The sequence below is a fragment of the Engraulis encrasicolus genome, chromosome 16, assembly GCF_034702125.1.
Source record: "Engraulis encrasicolus isolate BLACKSEA-1 chromosome 16, IST_EnEncr_1.0, whole genome shotgun sequence".
In the NCBI taxonomy this organism is placed as follows: domain Eukaryota; kingdom Metazoa; phylum Chordata; class Actinopteri; order Clupeiformes; family Engraulidae; genus Engraulis; species Engraulis encrasicolus.
Genome location: NC_085872.1, coordinates 4,196,502 through 4,216,126, shown reverse-complemented (window position 1 = coordinate 4,216,126; position 19,625 = coordinate 4,196,502). Strand labels below are relative to the sequence as shown.

The window sequence follows — 19,625 nt, the reverse complement described above, 5'->3', positions numbered from 1 at the left end:
TATACAATATGAAACATTGGAGTGTGTAGTTTATGAAAATTGACATATTTTTGGTGTACTTATAACATTTGGGAAAATATACTTGGTTTAGTGGTATGTCTGAGAGCTCTGGGTTTTTTCCCTTGATTCTTTAAATGGCCAATTCCTACATATGTAAAGACCTTAAAAGGAAATACATTAACAATTTGGAAAAGTCCAAACCCTAATGTGATGTAAGCACTAACTACTTGAACTATTGACAATGTTGCAATCTGTACGGTCTGCGTCACTGTCACAGTCCATGCAAGTTGGTGCACAAGACCACAAGACCCCAATAGAAGGAAACCAGTTGAATCATAAATAAAGTTTATTGAACATTTGGGGAAAGGTATAGTCCAAGGCGGAAAGTTCATTTACTGCTACTGTCACTGTCTGTGCTTGACCAATCACTTTCAATTTCACTCTCACTGCTACCATCACAGAGCACTTTACAGTGATACAGCTGGTGATGATGCTCTCAATGGTTCCTCTGTAGAAGGTGGTCATTATGGCTGGTGGGGCACTGGCATGCCTCAGTTTACGCAGGAAGTAGAGGTGTTACTGGGCTTTCTTGGCCAGTGATGCAGTGTTGGTGGTTCAAGAGAGGTCCTCGCTGATGTGCACTTCAAGGAATTTTGTGCTGCTCACCCTCTCCATAGCAGCACCATCGATGGTCAGTGGCAGGAGTTGGTGGTGACCATTCTGGAAGTTGACAACAATCTCCTTTGTCTTGCTGACATTCAGTAGGAGGTTGTTGTCACTGCACCACTTGGCTAGGTGGTCCACCTCTGTCCTGTAGTGTTTCTCGTCGACGTTGGTGATGAGACCCGTCAGGGTTGTGTCATCTGCAAACTTCACCAGGTGGTTGGTGCTGTGGGATATTTTGCAGTCGTGTGTGAGCAGGGTGAGAGGGCTTAGCACACACCCTAGTGGAGCTCCTGTGCTCAGCGTGATGGTGTCCGAAGTGTTGTTGCCAACATGCACTGCTTGTGGTCTCTGGCACAGGACGTTTAGCAGCCAGTTGCAGAGGGAGGTGCTGAGGCCCATATTGTCCAGTTCGCATATCAGCTGTTGGGGTATGATGGTATTGAATGCTGAGCTGAAGTCAATCGTTGAAGCAGGATGGAGATGACTTCTTTGGTACCGATATGATGGTGGCGGCTTTGAAGCAGGAGGGGACAATGGCTTGTTGTAGTGAGGTGTTGAAGATGTCAGTGGAGACATGCTTTAGTTCCTCAGCACAGTCTTTCAGCATCCGTCCAGGGATGTTGTCTGGGGCTGTTGCTTTGTGTGGGTTGATCCTGAGAGCCCTCTTCATGCTATCAACAGGTAGACACAGGTATTCTGTGGGTGGGTCTTGTTTTGTTCCTCGAAGTGTGTGAAAAAGCTGTTGAGGTCGTTCAGCAGGGATGTGTTGTTTTTGCAGCTCCGAGGTGATGGCTTGTAGTCAGTGATAGCTTGGATGTTCTTGCATAGGCTCCGTGCATCTTTGCTTGTGTGTATTCTTGTTTTGCCTTTCTAATGCCTTGTGACAAGTTGGCCGTAGCTGTTTTCAGGCCCGCTTTATCCCCAGCTCTGAAGGCTATGTCTCTTGCCCTCAGCAGCCTGTGGACGTCCCCTGTCAGCCATGGCTTCTGGTTGGCTCGAGTGGTTATTGTTTTGTGTCTGTGACGTCGTCTATGCATTTGGTGATGTAGGATGTGACTGTGTCTTTATACTCTGTTGTTGGTGGCAACTTGTTTAAAAATATCACAGTCAGTTATTTCAAAGCAGTTTTGGAGGGCGGATAAATCCCATTCCTAATTATGATGCGCTAATTAATTCTCAAAACCCTTTAAATAATTAAAAAACTACAATATTTGAATATATATCATAATTGGCTAACATTGTGGAAGGGAGTCATTTAAAGAATCGAAAAAAATCAGAGCTCTCAGACATCATATCATAAACCAAGTATATCTTCCCAAATGTCATAGATAGGCCTACACTATACAGTACATATGTAATATTCATAAACTACACACTCCAAGCTTTCATATGGTACATAACAAGCTATGATAACCAACTGCAAAATGACTGTAGAGGCCTTGGCAGTTTACTACTACATAGAACTAAAACGTGTAGAGCGTACTGGAGTCATATACAATATGATGTAGAAGAGTATAGTAGGAATGAGTTATATTACTGTTACCACTCAAATTCTTATTAAGGACATCTTGGAGGTTTAAACAAGTCATGTTGAACCTTGGAAAAGTGGTCTAGATCCAGACATCATAGCGCAATGTAATCACAGAGGAACTGTGTCACTGATATTGGTTGCTAAGGAAGATGCTTTGCCTAGCAACCGTTGCTATGCAAAAAGCTACACTAAATACAGTTTTATATATGTATACTGCAGACTCCAAGCTTTCATATGGTATATCATAAGCTATGATAACCAACTGAATCATGGCTCTAGAGGACTTGGCAGTGTACTACTAGAATGCATTGAGCATTCTGGGGTCATATACAATATGATGTGAAAAAGTATAGTGGGAGTGAGTTATATTACTGTTACCACTCAAATTCTTATTCAGGACATCTTGACGATCAAAAAAAATCATATGGCGTTTTGTTGTGGGGGGGGTGCATGGTAGGCTACCGTTCCTCCCCGTCTATATGCTCAGGGTGCCTCAGTCATGGAGGAGGATGGGGGAGAGCACTGGTTAATTGGCGGATCGGGAGTCGAACTGGCAACCTTTGGGGTTACAAGACGCTCTAACTGCTTACCCATGACTGCCCAAGCAGTCAGTTTAACATGATAGTTGGACGGATAATGTGTGCAAGAAAAAGTATTTGTGTTCAGTGTATTCTATTCTGTCTGGGTATCAGTTTAGAAGAGGGGTAAATGCATACATTAGGTCATTAGGCCTACATTTGATATTTAACAGAAAGAGCCTACAGTGGCAGCAGTCAGATATCCAACTTGTATTTCATAAAAATGGCAAGAGGCCGCCTAAACATGAAAAGAGAATGCAAGACTAGCACGAGTCTTCTTCGTTAACTTTAAAGACTGAAAAAGTATAGCATGAAAAACACAATCATTTACACTAATGGTTTTCTATTTAAAAAATGAATAACAATATTAAAAAAAAAAAAAAAAACATACACACGTTTAATTGAAATCGTCCAGTGGGTGGCCCTCAGAAGTTTTGCGCTGCTCTAGAGCTGTAGTTAATGCGCATGCGTGGGACAGGCTCTGCAGGCAGACCCTTCTCCCCGCCCCACGGTGCTGTGCCGTTCATCAGCTGGTAGAGAGTCTATCAGCTGAGAGGGGGGTGGAAGAGGAAGGAAGATGGAAAGCAACAGAGACGAAGCTGAAAAATGTATTAGTATCGCCACGGAAGCCCTTCAAGATGGAGATAAAGAAAAGGCGGTTAAATTTTTGCGTAAGGCTGAAAAGCTCTTCCCGACCGACAAGGCAAAGGGTAAGAGTAAATGTTTTTAATGACACCACTCTGGCTACATCCTGTCAATGCAACTTAGCTCATGCTAGTTAGCCAGGGAGTTATGTGCTAATGTGATGCATGAACTAGCCTGACCTGCTAAGCTAACAGCTGCTTGGCTATCAGTCCCCCTGCAGGCTAATGCAATATAAGCTGGCGATGTGTTTTTGTCGAAACGGTGTGTATCACTATACGGTAAGTGTGAGGAAAAACGCCACGTCCATTTTGTTGCGATATTAAGTGTACAGTGTGGATGTTGTTGGCTAAATGTTGTCTGGTTGAAAACCTTGGCGTTAGCTTCTTTGCTAAAGCTTGCCCAATGTTGCGTCTATGTTGTGATGTGACCAGGTACCATCATAAAACGGAAGCATTCGCTGTTAGACTAGTTCTACGTTCTAGCATTAATTACCTACTGTTTTCAGTTGTGGTGTCGGTCTATTACTCTCTTCACCATAATGACATTCCTATTTGATAATCGGTCATTCGGTGTGGGCACGCATAAGCATTGCTAGCTCATGGGGGTATCTTGAAAAGATGACCAATCAGAAATGGGTTGGTTAACCATGAGTGTGTTCCGAATGCAGACATTCTAACAATTATATTCGTGGTGTTGTAATCCTACCGTGAGAGTAATTTATACCGTCACAAGCTGTCAAGTTTTTGAAGATGCTACCGTATTGCCGGTAACATGATGGTTGCAGGTGAAAAGACACTAGCCATCCGTTAACCAGTAGCAGGTGTGTGTTGTACTGACACTTCAAAGCACGTTTCAATCACTTTGAGAGGTTTCGCTGACGTAGCAGCCATGCTAGCCCTCTGAAGTTTGGGTTTGGGTTTGGGTTTTATCAAGAGCGTGGTTCCTACCAGACCTCTGTGTGTTTGACCTCTGGTCTGGAGCTCATGCTGCTGCGCGGAACTCGGGTCAGTCAAGAGCCAAGCAATATCAAGATAACTTCCGACCAGTGAAAATGCGGTCTAACCACTTGGACTGGTTTTAATACCTCAGTTCAGCGCAGCAGTTGATGCTGTTGGCGCCTGGCTTTGAAAATGCACTGAAAAAATAAATAAATAAAGTTGTCATTGAAACCACACAGTGCAACCCAGACTGAAATTAGCCCGACAAATTAGGAATCAACATTGAATTGTTTTTAACCCACTGTTGTGCGGATTCATCAGGAAATGGACAATAAGTGGTGGTACGGCCTGAAAGCCAAGAAACCTCTAAACATAGATTTAATCAGCAGATGGTTTTCACACATATTTCTCTCTTTTTTTCATTCTGATTACTGTGATTTGGTCAGATTGATGTTTGGTTAGTGCCCCATCCCTGGAAGTACTGTGGGCTAGTGTAGCACTGAAGGTGCTACTTATCCAACATCACAACTGCAATGCAAGCTGTAGCAAGAATATTCACTGTGTCTCAGCACAGTGTCTAGACATGGGGGAGATGCCAGGTGACACAAGGATCCGTAGCAGGGTTGCAATCAGGAGTGGTGTGAACCTTCTTTATGCAAATACAGGTACAGGAAGAGAACTGCTAGAGCTGTGTCTCCCAACCAGGGGTACGTGTACCACTAGGGGTACGCGAGCACACTGCAGGGGGTACTTGGAAAAATGTTATTATAACAAATGTATGGAGCAGTCACATCAGGACAGACAAAGCGATATAGAACATGAATGAGGGGGTACTCATGGCACAACTAAGCAGGGCTCCGAACCGGTTCAAGGAACGAAAACGAAAACCGAAAACGAACGAAATTTTATGGAATTTTACAAGGAACGGAAACGGAAACGGAAACGAAATGGTCTTCAAGTGTTCCGGAACAAAAACGTTATTCTGAAATCCACAAACCGGTTAATAACGGTTTTTTTTTCGTTCTCTATATTTCATACAAGTGCACGATTTTGTTTGAGGAGTAACCATGGCGACGAGCAGTCTTTTAGTTCGGCTACTGACGTGTACATGCATAGCCTACAGCAACAGCATTTTGCTTCACCTGAGCTCTTGCCGCCGATTGATAAAACATTGAGGAGTATTGGCCAATCAGAGTGTGGCTGTAATGCTGTGCATTGTATGGAGAAACTTCCTGGCTAAATTTTACGGATGTGCTTCTCCTGGCTTTCTTGTAGTGATTGGAAGTTGGCTCTAATAAACCCGCCCTAAAGTTGTTGACCACCAATATCAAATAAGTTTTTGTAAGAGAGATGACACTTTACCCGCGCTGTTCTTCAGATTCACGGACAGTACCGAGTTTTATATTGACACAATGGAGAGCAAAAGAGAACATGTCTTGAGATCGGTGTTGGGATTCCTACAGGGACAGAGTATTTGGACCATACAGTCTATGATTTGCAAAGGAATTGGATAGGCGACTTGATCAACCTAATTCGCAGAGTGCTCTCGAGAAGCAACTGGTGGGTAAGTCATGTTTAGCTTACTACTTGTAATGGCACCGCCGAGTGCCTCGATGTTCAATGCGGTTATGGCAAATTATGTTGTCGTAAAGTTAGGCTACTGAGGTGCTTTTGTTGTGCGCAGTGTCTGTCGGTTGTAGAGAAGGGAGGTGAGAGCTGGTGTTTTATGTGCTGTAATCAAGGACGTCTTATCTGTTGTTGTGGTCAGTGCGGGATAAAGTCATTCGTGGCAGATGGACGCTAGCTGGCCCACTCAATGTTTCGATGGTTTACTAAGTATTGCGCAATATTTCCTGGCTGTCATCACGAATACAGTAGGTCGCGTGTGACAACAAGCAGGGATAGAGAAAGACAGCGCATTTGTTGTTGTTTAAGTTATTATTCTCTTCTGTCGTGCAGAGGGCTGGGCTGATGGGGATCTGGAGTAGCCTACGTGGAAACTCTTACTATTTTGTGACGCTTGTCTGTTAGTAGGGATGCACGATGTATCGGCCAGATGTATCGGTATCGTCCGATATCAGCCGATATTCAACACATCGGACATCGGTCTGATGGGTAAAACTGGGCCGATGTTAACGCCGATGTTTTTTTTAATATGTTACGGTTCTAAAAGAATGGACTTGACGATGACTTTCACTGTTTGTCTTCTATTTTGTCTCTATTTTTTTATCTAATTATCACAGGGAGTTAAAAAGTGTTTTTGGAAATAAGAGGACATTCAAAAATTCTGTTTTTTGCATCATTGTCATCTCTTTTTTTTTTTAAAAGAAAGAAAAACATCGGTATCGGTTAATATCGGTCATCGGCCAAAACCGCAATATCATAATCGGATATCGGTATCGGCCGAAATTTTTGACATCGTGCATCCCTATCTGTTAGGCTACAAAAGGTCTCCGGTTTTGTGGTGATGGACTTGCGCTGGAATGGTTGGTAGCCGATATCTGAGAGCATACCGAGGTTTTAGACTATGCAACCTGTCCCTTCTCTAGTGACCACTTGCATCGTGCACATCTCAAAACAGTTCGGGATTTTTTTGTGGAGCAAGCTTGTGTCCCTTTTACTTACACGTTTCACTTGCTGCAAACCTCATCATGGCCTATTAAATAGAGCTAGGCAAGAACTGAAATCCATGCCTATCACCTCTTATTATGCTAACGTCACCTGCGCTATTCTGTATTGTGCTTCCCTAATCAACATTTCCACCCACCGCTACTGGGCTGGCATAGGCTACTGTAGATAAGAATTATAGGCATAGGTTAAATATGCCAGGATGGATAGCCCATCTGAGTGTTTTTGGGTGTGTTATTATTTTTGAGAATAGCTGTGTAAATCAAGGGGAAATAATGAGTAAGTCTATTCTAAGATAAAGTCCACGAAAATAGACTTAATATGGCCGTTAAACACGGCAGGAACGTTAAGAACGAACGTTATTTTTCGTTCCGAACCGGTTCAGGAACGATATTTTTGTGGGGGAACGATTGCAAGAACGAAAACGTTAAACTGAAACTTGCCTGAACCGTTCGGAACGGAACGTTTGAAAAATAATTTCGTTTTCAAGCCCTGCAACTAAGAGGCTTAGGGGGTACGCGAGACAGAAAAACACTGCTGCAGGATGTGCTTTTGCAGTACATTGATGTGCATTCTCCTGCTCAAATGATCAGGAACAAACTCCATAAGGAAGGTATGAAGGTCACATGGGGCCTGTGATCACAACACTTGAGGGAACAGAAAGATTGATACTTGCCACTCTCGCTCTGTGTACTTCACAGATGATTTTGCAGGCAATATAACATTCTCCATAGTGTCTCCAAGCTCTCTCACGTGTGCTGCTCTGTGTGTTAACCTTCACACACACTCGTCCGTGAACGCCAAGAAGCCAGTGGCGAGTATGCCAACTGCAATCCATGGTGTGGATTTTGGGCCTGCTGAAGCTCATTTTGCACAGCACTGGTTTCTCCTGTACCACCTGGCATAAAGAAGGATGCAATGATTCCGCTGCTGGGTTGTAAACCCTCCTATGCTCCCCTCCACCACATCCCCTGGTCTACTGGCGTGTCTCTTGGCATCACACTTTGGACACTGTTGGTAGTCACAGACCTTAACGTCTCTCCACACCTCACAGTGATATGCCACCTTTGAAAAGTAGCACTGCCTGCCTGGGCGACCAGCGGGTTCATAGACAAAGCCTCTTGGTACTCCAGGGGTTGGATACTGTCGAAATGCAAGTTTTGAGTGACCAAAATATCAATCAAAATGATAAGAATGGAGAAATGGTCTATGGACACCATCTGCAAAATAACTAGTTTTAGGGTGTGTGACCTGTTGACCGAGAACAGTGGATAAAATTAATTTGCAATCAGTGTTCCTTCCAAACTGGACAGGCTGATTTGATTTCACAGTATGATTTGACTTGGGAGCTGCATTACATGTTATGGTGCTTACTGCTTAGTTGTGTATTTAATAGCTAGTTTGGCATCAGTGGCCTCAAACAATTGTTTCCTAGTTGCTGATCAGACCTGCACAAAAGTTAATAGTTCTCCTTATCAGGCCATTCCTTTTTACCATAATTTTGGGTTGTCTAGTGTGAATCGCTCTCGATCATGCTGCAGCAGCTCAATCTGTTAGAGGTCATTATTCGTGATTGGGCTGCTATTCCTAAAGACTTTTTCTCTGTTTAAGCCATTCTGAGGTTGATTTTGCTTTTATGTGTATAGGGCTGCTGTCCTGTTGCATCTTCCAACCTTTGTTGATCTTTAGCTACTTTATCTGTTTTACTGTTGCTGAATGCAAATTAGGGTCTTTAGAGATACCTTTGTACCAGTCATGGGTAAGCGGTTACAGCATCAGACTTGTAGCCCAATGGTTGCCTATTTGACTCCCGACCCGCCAGGTTGGTGGGGGGAGCAATTAACCAGTGCCCTCCCCCATCCTCCTCCATGACCAAGGCGCCCTGAACATGGTACTGTCCCATCGCTCTGCTCCATTGGGGCGCCATTAGGGGCTGCCCTCTTGCACGGATGAGGCATGAATGCAATTTTGTCGTGTGCAGTCAGTGAACACCTGTGTGCTGTAAAGTGCTGTGTCACAATGGCAATGGGAGTTGGAGTTTCCCAGTTGGACTTTCGCTTTCTCTCTCTTTATCCACCCCTATGCGAGTCAACATGTCTTGATCATAGGTTTACGGTGGGCTCTTTGTTCTTCAGTCATAACAGGCAATGAGTCATGAGGATGGCTAACTCAAAGCAACTGCATGTTTTTGAAAGGCAGGAGAGCTTTGGCCAGCACCTGCAATCAAACAGCATTTATGTATTATGGGAATGTCACATTTCTGATGCTGATGGTTTGTGCTGTTAGGTAGGTAGCTCAAGTGGCATGAGTGTTGCAAATTGTCCCGCTCAATGTGGACCCATATTGAAACCCCCACATTTAAATATGAGCTTAAATCTTGAAAATTACTGAGCACACATGGTAAGCTTAATTGTCCCGCAGGGGGGAACTTGCATGGCCAACATTACACATCTCCTCAAGATTTTCCTTTTAATTATAAAATTAGACATACACACTCCTCTACTACTACGTCTACTACTACTTATGCACATTTTATTTTACATTTCACTACACTTCATACAGAAGTGCAGGAATAAACTATCCTTGATCTTTGATTCTGGACTATCTCACAGAAACTCTGGCCCCTGTGTTTGGTACGATACGAATATCTGGTTTGGCCCATGGGCTGTATTGGAAGCGTACATGCTGCCAAGTCAGTTTAACAGGCTGTTGGCTCAATCCGTAGCATGTCTTTTTGAGGTGGTGAGGTAGGCTGTGCTAGCCATTGAGATTCCATTAAGACTGACCCAGTGCCTGCACTATACTTCATGGATCACCAAAATGTATCTTTACAAAGTGCTATATAACTCAAAATATTCTATGTAATGATGCTTTTGTCAACATGCATCTCCCAACCAACACAGAGCCTGCTTATAAGAGTGTGTTGTAAATTGCTATTTATCTGACACAATATTCTTTTAACACCAGTGCAGTTAAAGCCAATTTGTAATCACCTACATACAGATATTACTTTTACCATTGTCTCTCTCATAGACTTAGAACCTTACGTAAATGTCTTTAGACATGTTGTGTTCAGAGTTCAGACATGGTTGTTAATGTGTTTCCATGTTATCTATTTCACAGTGATACTGGAGGCTCTGTCAAGGAACGGCAGCTCGACAGGCAACGGCACTGCTCACCACCGAAAGTCCTCTGAAAATAACAACGCCAACCATAACGAAAGAGCTGGTCAGGGTGCAACTGGTGCAGAGTGTGCCAAGTCATACACCAAGGAGCAGCTGGAAGGGGTACAAAGGTGAAGGACTACCACCCATATTTCACCCATCTCTCTGTTCAATCACACCTGAATACATTTCTTTGACATATACTTTTAGAACATGGAAGATTTCACATATCTATAAAAAAAACTCATAATAGGAGATTTCTGGCAGATTTTATTATGTGCAAAATCATTGATCGACTTTGCTACCTCGGGTGATGGTGATATGCGAATTCTTTGGGGTCTGGACCATGCACTATACTGTATATGTAGCCCATAGCCAATTGTGTTAGTTTTAACAAACTGCGTGCTTCCACATTCGTCAAGTAGTATGCGTCATCGCCACTCTCTGATTGACTCCCTTGCTCTGACTCCCTCTCTTAGAGCAGCTGCCATGTTGTCTTTCAGATCGGAACGATTGTGCAAAGCAGTATGGGATTTCCCAGTCTACTAATTTGGTATACTGAAGTCGGAAATAGGTTTTTACATGTTAAAACCCAAAGCTGGTCATATCTGGGTTACTGCAGTGCATGTACCCGCTCAATGTGTCACTATTACATCAGTATCAGTAATGGAACCCTACCCTCAGCTCATGACATTAAAAATGAATCCAGAGGTGCACTGTTCTCTTCACACGGGTAGAGGTGTTTTACAGAGTCATATGCGAACACATTACAAGACTCAGTTGTCCTATAAGAGAATAATTATTCAGCCTACATGGGTAGCCCATATTTATTATTGTATTCCATGCTATGCGTGTAATTTGTAGAGTGAAAGTGAATCCATTTCTATTTGACCTACATTGACTGAAAATTAATGCATGTGTTGTGCCTCCCACCTTCCTCAGACTTGCACTTCTCTCAGTTCTAGGAGTCATACCATATCAAGGCATACCCAGTTTCATTAGAAGCTGCGCCAGTCAGGCCTGAAAGTGTCTACTTTGAAATGAAATGACCCTATGCAGCACTTCTGAGAAGCTGAGTCAAGCAGTGAAGATTGAAATGCATAGATGAGGAACTAATGGTGTTTTTTAATTTTCATAAACAATATTCATGGTTTGGTCTTGTGGAAGGTCATCAGACAGAAGTCTGTCAAATATCATTATTTTCACAATGTAGGCTTCATAGATTTATTAGATGAAGAAACATGTTTTGGATTGTGAACTCTGTAAGTAAGTTGTATTTAATATGGGTTGCTGCTGCTCTTTGTGCAAGTTAAGAGCTGAGTTTATCTCTGTCACAACATGTTTCGTTCTGCCTTTTAGCTGTGCTTACTGCCTGGCTTTAGGTTGGTACAACTGCTTTACATGGATGTTCTGCTTTGTAATCAGACAAAACTTTGCAAGCTTTGCTGTGCGCTACGCATTTCCACCATTGCCATTGAAAGTTTATACTTGAACAAGTGCCCATTACGGCGTTTGCAGAAGGACGATGTTGTTTGGTAGAAGTAGATGAGTTAGAAAGGGGAGATAAGTAAGTAAGTAAGTAAGATAAGTAACTACTTAAAACTGCACTTGCTAGGCAGCTATTTAAGACCATCCTTGAAGACATGGCCTTCACTCCTTTGGGAGAGTGTGTTGTATTGTGCAACGATCCTACATGGTTGCAACTTAGCTTGAGTGAGCTCTAAATTGCTCTCTAGTGGGTGCATTGCACCCAGAGGACAGAAAAGGAGTCATGGAGTACATTTTACGTGTATTTAGAGACATTCTCACTCCTGATGGTTGCACTGACTTCATGTGTTAGTTTTTACTTACCTACAAAGAATTCACCACCCTCGTATCATTATTTTGTTTTCGTCAGTTCTAGTCTCGTACAATATGAAGGTTATGGTCAACTGTTGCATATGGCCTTCATAAATTTGGATAATAGTGGGGGTTTTATACAGGTCTAAGGGATTTTAACCCCCTCCTTGATTTATCTGTCATTTCAGGATAAAAACTTGCAAAGACTACTATGAAGTACTGGGAGTCACCAAGGATGCAAGTGATGAAGACCTGAAGAAATCATACAGAAAACTTGCCCTGAAGTTTCATCCAGACAAAAACCATGCCCCTGGAGCCACAGAAGCCTTTAAAAGTAATAACACTGCTCCATAATTGTGTGATTATTGTTATAAAATATGCTACATAAATGTCCTTCCCTTGATTGGAGTTGTGTATTTGTTATAATGATATTTCCCCTTTGCTGTTATAACCAGAGATTGGCAATGCCTATGGCATCCTTAGCAACCCAGACAAAAGGAAGCAATATGATGTCACTGGAGGGGAGGAGCCTAGCAGCTCAGGGCATGGACATGGCAACTTCAACTTCCAGCATGGCAGCTTTGAAGCAGATATCACTCCAGAGGACCTTTTCAATATGTTCTTTGGTGGAAGTTTCACATGTAAGTGATTGTCACTAAATCTAAATGTTCTCAAAGTCCCTTCTTGACCATAGTTGTATAAAGTAGAAGTACTATTATAGGTGTAATTTCAATACTAGTAGTATGATCTGACATAGTTGAAACCACGTAATATCATACTATTAATGCTGTAAGTACAGTACATCTGTAAGAGTACTTCTTTTTTTTTTTTTTTTTTTTTTTTTTTTTTTAAAGATATTTTTATGGGCTTTTTGGGGCTTTATTTCGGATAGGACAGTGAAGGTATGACAGGAAGTGAGCGTGGAGAGATATGGGGAAGGGTTGGGAAATGACCCCGTCCGGACTCGAACCGGGGTCCCCATGGGCATGCAAGCCCAAGTGTGGGGGGCTTATCACGCTGCGCCACAGCACCCTCCGCTGTAAGAGTACTTCTACTTTACAACTCTGATCTTAACCCTATGGTATTTTCATAATTCACATTTTCCAGGTCATGTCCTCAAAAGAGTTTCTGTATTTTCCACACGGCAAATGGCATTGTGTGGTGCCATATCCCGACAAACATGTTGGGCTCGTTCGAGTGTTGTGTGTTAACATCTCACTCTCTCTCTCTCTGTCTCTCTCTGAATCACTTTGGGGAAAATGAGGCAGGATCAATTTGTGGTTCTCTAGTTTTGATTCAAGTTTTAGTTTTGATTCAAGAAACTGACTTTTTTGCACTTTGAAGACAATTTCTTTTTCAACTGAGGAGATTCATCCATTTTTGGTCAATGTCAGAGATATCTCTGAAGCAAGGAGTTATATCATGAATCTAGCCCCCTCACATGTCAAGATGTGGTAGTCTAGATCTACAGCTTTTTTATAAACTGTTAGTTTTCAAGGCCAAGAAAGGTAAAGGTTTTACCTGACGAATTTGAGCTACTTTGCCTCTGGCCTTTACAGAGGTTATGTGTGATGTTGGTTTGACATCGTCTGTGATAGTTTGTGTGTTTTTACCACCGCACCTGATGTGATGGGATGGCAATGTGCCCCAGCCTGGCCTGGGGCTGGGATGGTGTACCCTCTCCTGAGTGATGCTCTTTTGGGCAGCTGGGGGGTGGCTCAGCAAAGCACTGCCCCCCAGGTGAGGGAAAACTGGTAGGCTCTCATCTGCCCCAGTTCACTGTGAAGGAGTACGTTGCTCAAAAACATCGTTGCAACATACTTGGTTGCAATGCAATTACCCATTGGAAACCTAGTAAGTTGCTAACTGGTTAGCAACAATGCTTTCAAGAAACGGGGTCCTGGATGCAGGATCTCAGACGTCACACCAACATCACCCTCTGATGAATACTGCAGAGGCAAAGTAGCTGAAATTTGACAGGTACTTAGTCTACACCTCAAGTACAAACCTCCTGCATTCCTTGGCCTTGACAACTGAGGTGTCTAGCCTGTGTACTCTGGATTTCATCTTCCTCTTGAAAACACCCTATCATTTCAAAATACCATAGCCGTGGGAAGTAGGGGTGCAGGGGGTGCGGCCGCACCCCCTGCTGTGGGAACTAGCGGTGCAATGGGTTACAAGCACAATAACTTTTCTGACCATTTTCAGCCCCCATAGGGTAGCCAGACGTCCGTCATTCGGACACTGATTAAAATGCATTAAAATGCATTAAAATGCAGGAAATTGCATCGAAGACACACATTTTCTTGGGGGAGGACCCCAAAAGCCCCCGTGCAAAAAATGCCTGCACCCCCTGCACCCCTGCACCCCCTGTCACAGACGAGTTCCCACGGCTCTGCAAAATACTAGAGAAAAATGTCATTCTTAATGACTAAACGAATGGGTTATACAGTAAGAGAATAAGATGATTTTTGGATCTTGAACAATTTCAGTATTACAATGTACTGTACAAGATGTGAGTCATTTTAGAGGGCTGGGCGTTTGTGTTGCCAAAATAGTTAATGGGCCATTTTACTCGGTTATGCAACTTGGTCCTGCAGGGCCTTCTCTATCGCTGTCATTGCCTCATGCACAGAATTATGTGACATGGTAATTATTTTAAGAATCGAGGCCCCTGCTCCTTACCTCCCGGCTAAGAATACAAGTGTCTCATTTAACATGTCATCCTGTTCTATATTAGTAAGTCATTAGCACACACCTCTTTCTCTCTTAATCATAATTTTTTGGTCATTTGACTGTAGACATTACAATGTGCTAAGCATACACTGTAGCTTTTGTTGTGCACATGGAAGTGTGGGGGTGACTTGAATTTCTCACATGGTCTTTGCAGATATTTGAATGAAAGATCAAACGCTGCAAATAGACTGTTTACTGGTGTTTGAAGGACCCTAGTTTAAATGAATATACCATATGTTTAAAACAGGGCTTCGAACCGGTTCAAGGAACGAAAACGAAAACCAGGAACTTTTTGTATTTTACAGGGAACAGAAACGAAACCGGAAACGTTATTATTTTTTATGTTCTGGAACGGGAACACTTATTTAAAAATAATGGTAACCGGTTAATACCGGTTAATACCGTTCCTCAAACTAAAAAAAAAGTCATTATTTTCCTGCGCACGTTACCATGACGGCTGAGGTTCACGTCCTGTGTGACATCAGACATTCTCTGACTGAATGGAGAGAGAGCTGTAGATTACAAAGTCTTCACTCCACATCTTAATTAAGAGAAACCACTGTCATACAAAAGGACAGAGTTTGCATTGCATTATTGTAAGACATTGCAGGAAAGCGTGTGTAAAGCGCACCGACAATGTTCGGCGTCATTGGGCATCCATGGCCGCTTCAAATATGCACAAACTCACAATGTCCATCATAGTGCTCCCCGTGACCCAAGTCAGCGTGGAGCGCACATTTTCATCATTGAGGTTTATTCTCTGCTTCTCCGCTTAGGTCGTCCCTGAATGACAAAATTCTGGAGGATATTCTTTTCATCCGCTTGAATAAACAGTTTTGAATGTAGGCTGACTCATTTGCACTTCCGTCTTTCTTGGTTAACGTCAGTTAGGCCTATGGGGAGTAATCAGCTGACAGGAACGAAATTAACCGTTCCGGGAACAATATTTTTTGGTTCTAACCGGTTCGGGAACGTCAATTTATTGGTGGAACTCAGAACCGGAAACGTTATAATTCCGTTTCTGTTCGGAACGGAACGTTTGGAAAAAAATAACGGTTCAAAGCCCTGGTTTAAAATAAAATATCCTAGTTGATAATTGTATGTCCTCTGTTGATTTTCTGTGTCTGTAGCAAACGCACACACATTCACCAATGGCAGAACACGGTACAGTCACCCGGAGCCCACTCGTCGCCAGCAAACGGAAGAAAGGGGTGATGTGAGTAGTGTGTCACACACCTCATTCTAACACAATTCTACTGCACTGGCTTAGTTCCATCCCATTCTATTGCCATTGTTGCTGTGTTTTTGTGTGCACCAGAGCCACCTTCGTCCATTCATGTTGCTAGCCTTGTGTGCTTTTCCTCAAACCTGTGTGTTTCCAGGGTGGATTTTCCATGTTCATCCAGCTGATGCCCATCGTGGTTCTACTCCTGGTGTCTATACTCAGCCAGATGATGGTGTCCACTCCTCCATATAGTCTCTACTCTAAACAGTGAGTACCTTGTGTAGAAATGCCCTTAATGGTGTGTTTTTAGAATTAACCACTTTCTCAATATAATGTATTGATGACAATATATTTTGGTGTGCTGCAGGTTTCATTATGAATTACGTGGTGGGGATAAAACTGATGGTTGAGAATTTGTTTCGTTGCAGGTCAACAGGCCAGACCATCAGGAGGCAGACAGAGAATCTTCAAGTGGATTACTTTGTGAACAGAGACTTCAAATCAGAATACAAGGGTACAGCATTGCAGAAAATTGAAAAGAGCGTAGAAGAGGACTATGTTTCAAACGTACGGAACAACTGCTGGAAGGAGAGACAAACAAGTAAGTTACTGGCTTGCAACATTTCTCGCATTTAATTTAGCATAAATAAGTTTTATGCACATGCCATCTCACTGGGCCAGGTGAATTAAAGTGCATCGATGAGACAGAGTAGAGGTCCGAACTAGAGCTCAAACCTGCAAAGTTTGTTTGAAGAAATGTTTAAAACATGATGATGCCTGTAGAAGACTCTTATTGGTGAAAAAAATGAATTTCTTTAATCATGTCCCATGAACAGATATAGTTACAAATCATATCTGAAATGGAAGTAGAACCATTGAAATGGCTCATTTATTTTAATCCCATACGACGTACCACTCACCTTTCACCACTAGAGGACAGCCTACATTCATAGTTGATGCAGCTCTGAGAATTGGCCGTCTTCAACCTGCAACTAGGTTATGTATTGAAAGCCTTTTGTCAATTATCTTTTTTTTTTCCTTATTCTTAGAAACAGACTTGTTGTATGCTGCCAAGGTTTACAGAGATGAGCGTTTACGGCGGAAAGCGGAACAGATGACTATGGATAACTGTCAAGAACTTGACAGACTAAATGGCTTATTCCGTGGAGGATGAGGCCCAAGTCTCTGGACAATTTGTAGAGTATATATGAGAAAATGTATGTAAATAATATATGTAAATGTGTTTTTGAAAGACCATGCAGATAGGAACGAGATCAATCTAAATCAGACCAATGCGTACCATCCTGTATGGTCTTCAGTTGTGACCAACACTCTGACTTACCCCACGGAAACCACCTTGGTGCATCACAATGAGCCAACAGAAAAGTGTGCCCTCTTCCAGAAAGTGCACAGTGACAGAACTTTGAATCCTTTTACTCATGCTCATGGAAGAAGATGCTAGTCAGAAGATTTTTTTATTTTATTACTAATGGACAGACTGCGAAGCGAACTGTTTAAAGACCTTGACCTTGATGCCAACCTAATGGAGGCACACATAGATTATTCTTAATTGTGAATTTCACACCATCAAAAGACACTCCATTTTGAAACCCATAGAAGACAACTAGTATCCTCAATAATTCATCATAGTAGTATGCTTCCCTACTGTTCAAGACAATTTTCATTGCGAAGAAGACGGAACTGTAATGCAACTGATTTGGAACTCAACTTGTTCCTGAGGTCACTGCTTGGTGTTGGCATCTTGCTAAATAGACTACTGAACCATATGATTCATGGCATTAACTGTTTTTTTCTGAATGTCTAAAGTTATGAAGTAATTGTTGAGATTTTCAAACACTGTATTTCTTCATTGCTTGACTAATCATTTGAATAAAGACTAAATTATTAGCCATAATTTGGATTTATACATGATACAAATTTTTGTTAGTATTATACCCATCATGATACTGAGTTATTTTGCTGGCTGATTATTTCTACAGTCAATCAACACAAAATCTAGTTGGGTGTGCTACAAAACAGCTAGCAGTTCATGACGTTTATTATACAGTACCGCACTAAGCTGTTGTCATTTTACTGAAAATTTGTTCACAATTTTTTTTTTCCTCAAGATTAATCTCTCAAAAGGAAAACCAACCTACTAATGAACGGGTTTTCCTTGACCAAATGTGAGGCTATACCTGTATGTTTGCTTTCTCAGCAGGTATACACCAAGTTCGGTCATATTGAAGCATTTCTGTAGTTGAAATTTTAGAATTTTAATGTGTATGGTTGGCCTACAAGGAAACGTGTTTGAGGTTTTAAATACTCTTCTAATTCATTATCTTAATTATTTATTGCTTCACAAAACAATTAATACATGAGAGTTTAGTCCCTTACAGAGATTAATGTGAAAATGTAACAAATGAGTAAACTTAAAACCATTATGTTTCATTACAGTGGTGAATTAATCACACACACCCACCCACACATATCACAGCCATACACATCCACACCTAAATGCTGTACGTATAAAACTACAACCTCTGGCAAAAAAAGTATGAAATCGCCTGCCTAGGAGGATAGTCATTCAGTCGTTTCAATTTTTCAGAAAATAAGCGGTTCACAGATGTGACGCTGTCATTTTTTTCAGAAGGCAATTGTTTGGCTTCAAGAAACACTAAAAGGAATCGAGACAAGCAGTATGTAATGGTTACTGTTTTTAGACCATGTATTGGGAATATATAAAGAATGTGATCTCAATTCCGAGGGAAAAAATATGGAATCAAGAAAAGCAAACAAAACACAAGTTGTTCAAGATTCAAGATTTTTATTTGTTGCATGCTTTCTTGAGCTGGCACAATTGGCAGTGAAATGAAGATTGCAACTGCTCTCTGCTGTGTAGGATGATTGGTGAATAATAAGCTTAATAATAATTTTAAAAAGAAATATGAAAAGGTCAAGAATAATAATTGTAAAAGAAAAAGTTGTCTTAGTAATTTAAAAAGCGGATGGCTTGAGGGAAAAAAAACTCTTGCGCAGTCTCTCAGTCCTGCATTTTATGAAACGCAGTCGTTTCCCTGAGGGCACCACCTCTTGCTTTTAAAGCAACCTGCAGCATCTGAGGCATAGCAAGAATGAGTGAAAATTATACCTTTTTTTGCTCCAAATTTCTTTGATTACAGTGCCAGATCAGCTTTACAGGTTGGAGCCTTGTGATTGACCACTTTTCTTAAACTCCATCACACCTTTAATTTGAGTACTATCTCAATCAATCATTTCCTGACCCTGAAAGATCCTGATTTGGTCAATGAATATGCCAAAATGTCAATATAAAGTATTGAGTACTACTGAGTATTTGTTGAAAATGTATAAACTGCCATCTCCATAATCGCCTATGCAAATATGCTTAGAAATATTCATTAATACCTGAAATACACATACAGTACACCTAGATTGAAAAAATGCAATGGTCTAAGAAAAGGCAATCAGACTGTGTATGGCTAGATGGAAGTCATATTTAGTGATTTATTGTGAATCTGCTTTGGGCAAATTGGCGCTGGAAATTTTGTCTGGTGCAGTTTGATAACGAGCATGTGTCCATTGATATTAGCCTATGGGGCTGAATGTCTGGTGAAGGTAGGCCTGGGGAGATGACTGCATTACATTTTCTACAAA

At 41.8% G+C, this 19,625-nt stretch overlaps 1 protein-coding gene across 1 annotated transcript; it reads left to right on the top strand.

The window, feature by feature from the left end:
• Positions 1 to 3,263: 3,263 nt before the first annotated feature.
• dnajb14 (DnaJ heat shock protein family (Hsp40) member B14) lies at positions 3,264 to 17,865 on the top strand. The gene is made up of 8 exons (XM_063218331.1): positions 3,264 to 3,485; positions 10,110 to 10,281; positions 12,178 to 12,323; positions 12,445 to 12,630; positions 15,856 to 15,941; positions 16,108 to 16,217; positions 16,379 to 16,551; positions 17,000 to 17,865. Exons 1-8 carry the CDS (start codon positions 3,353 to 3,355, stop codon positions 17,122 to 17,124), a joined length of 1,131 nt encoding a protein of 376 aa, XP_063074401.1. The 5' UTR covers positions 3,264 to 3,352; the 3' UTR covers positions 17,125 to 17,865.
• The last annotated feature ends 1,760 nt before the right edge of the window (positions 17,866 to 19,625 follow it).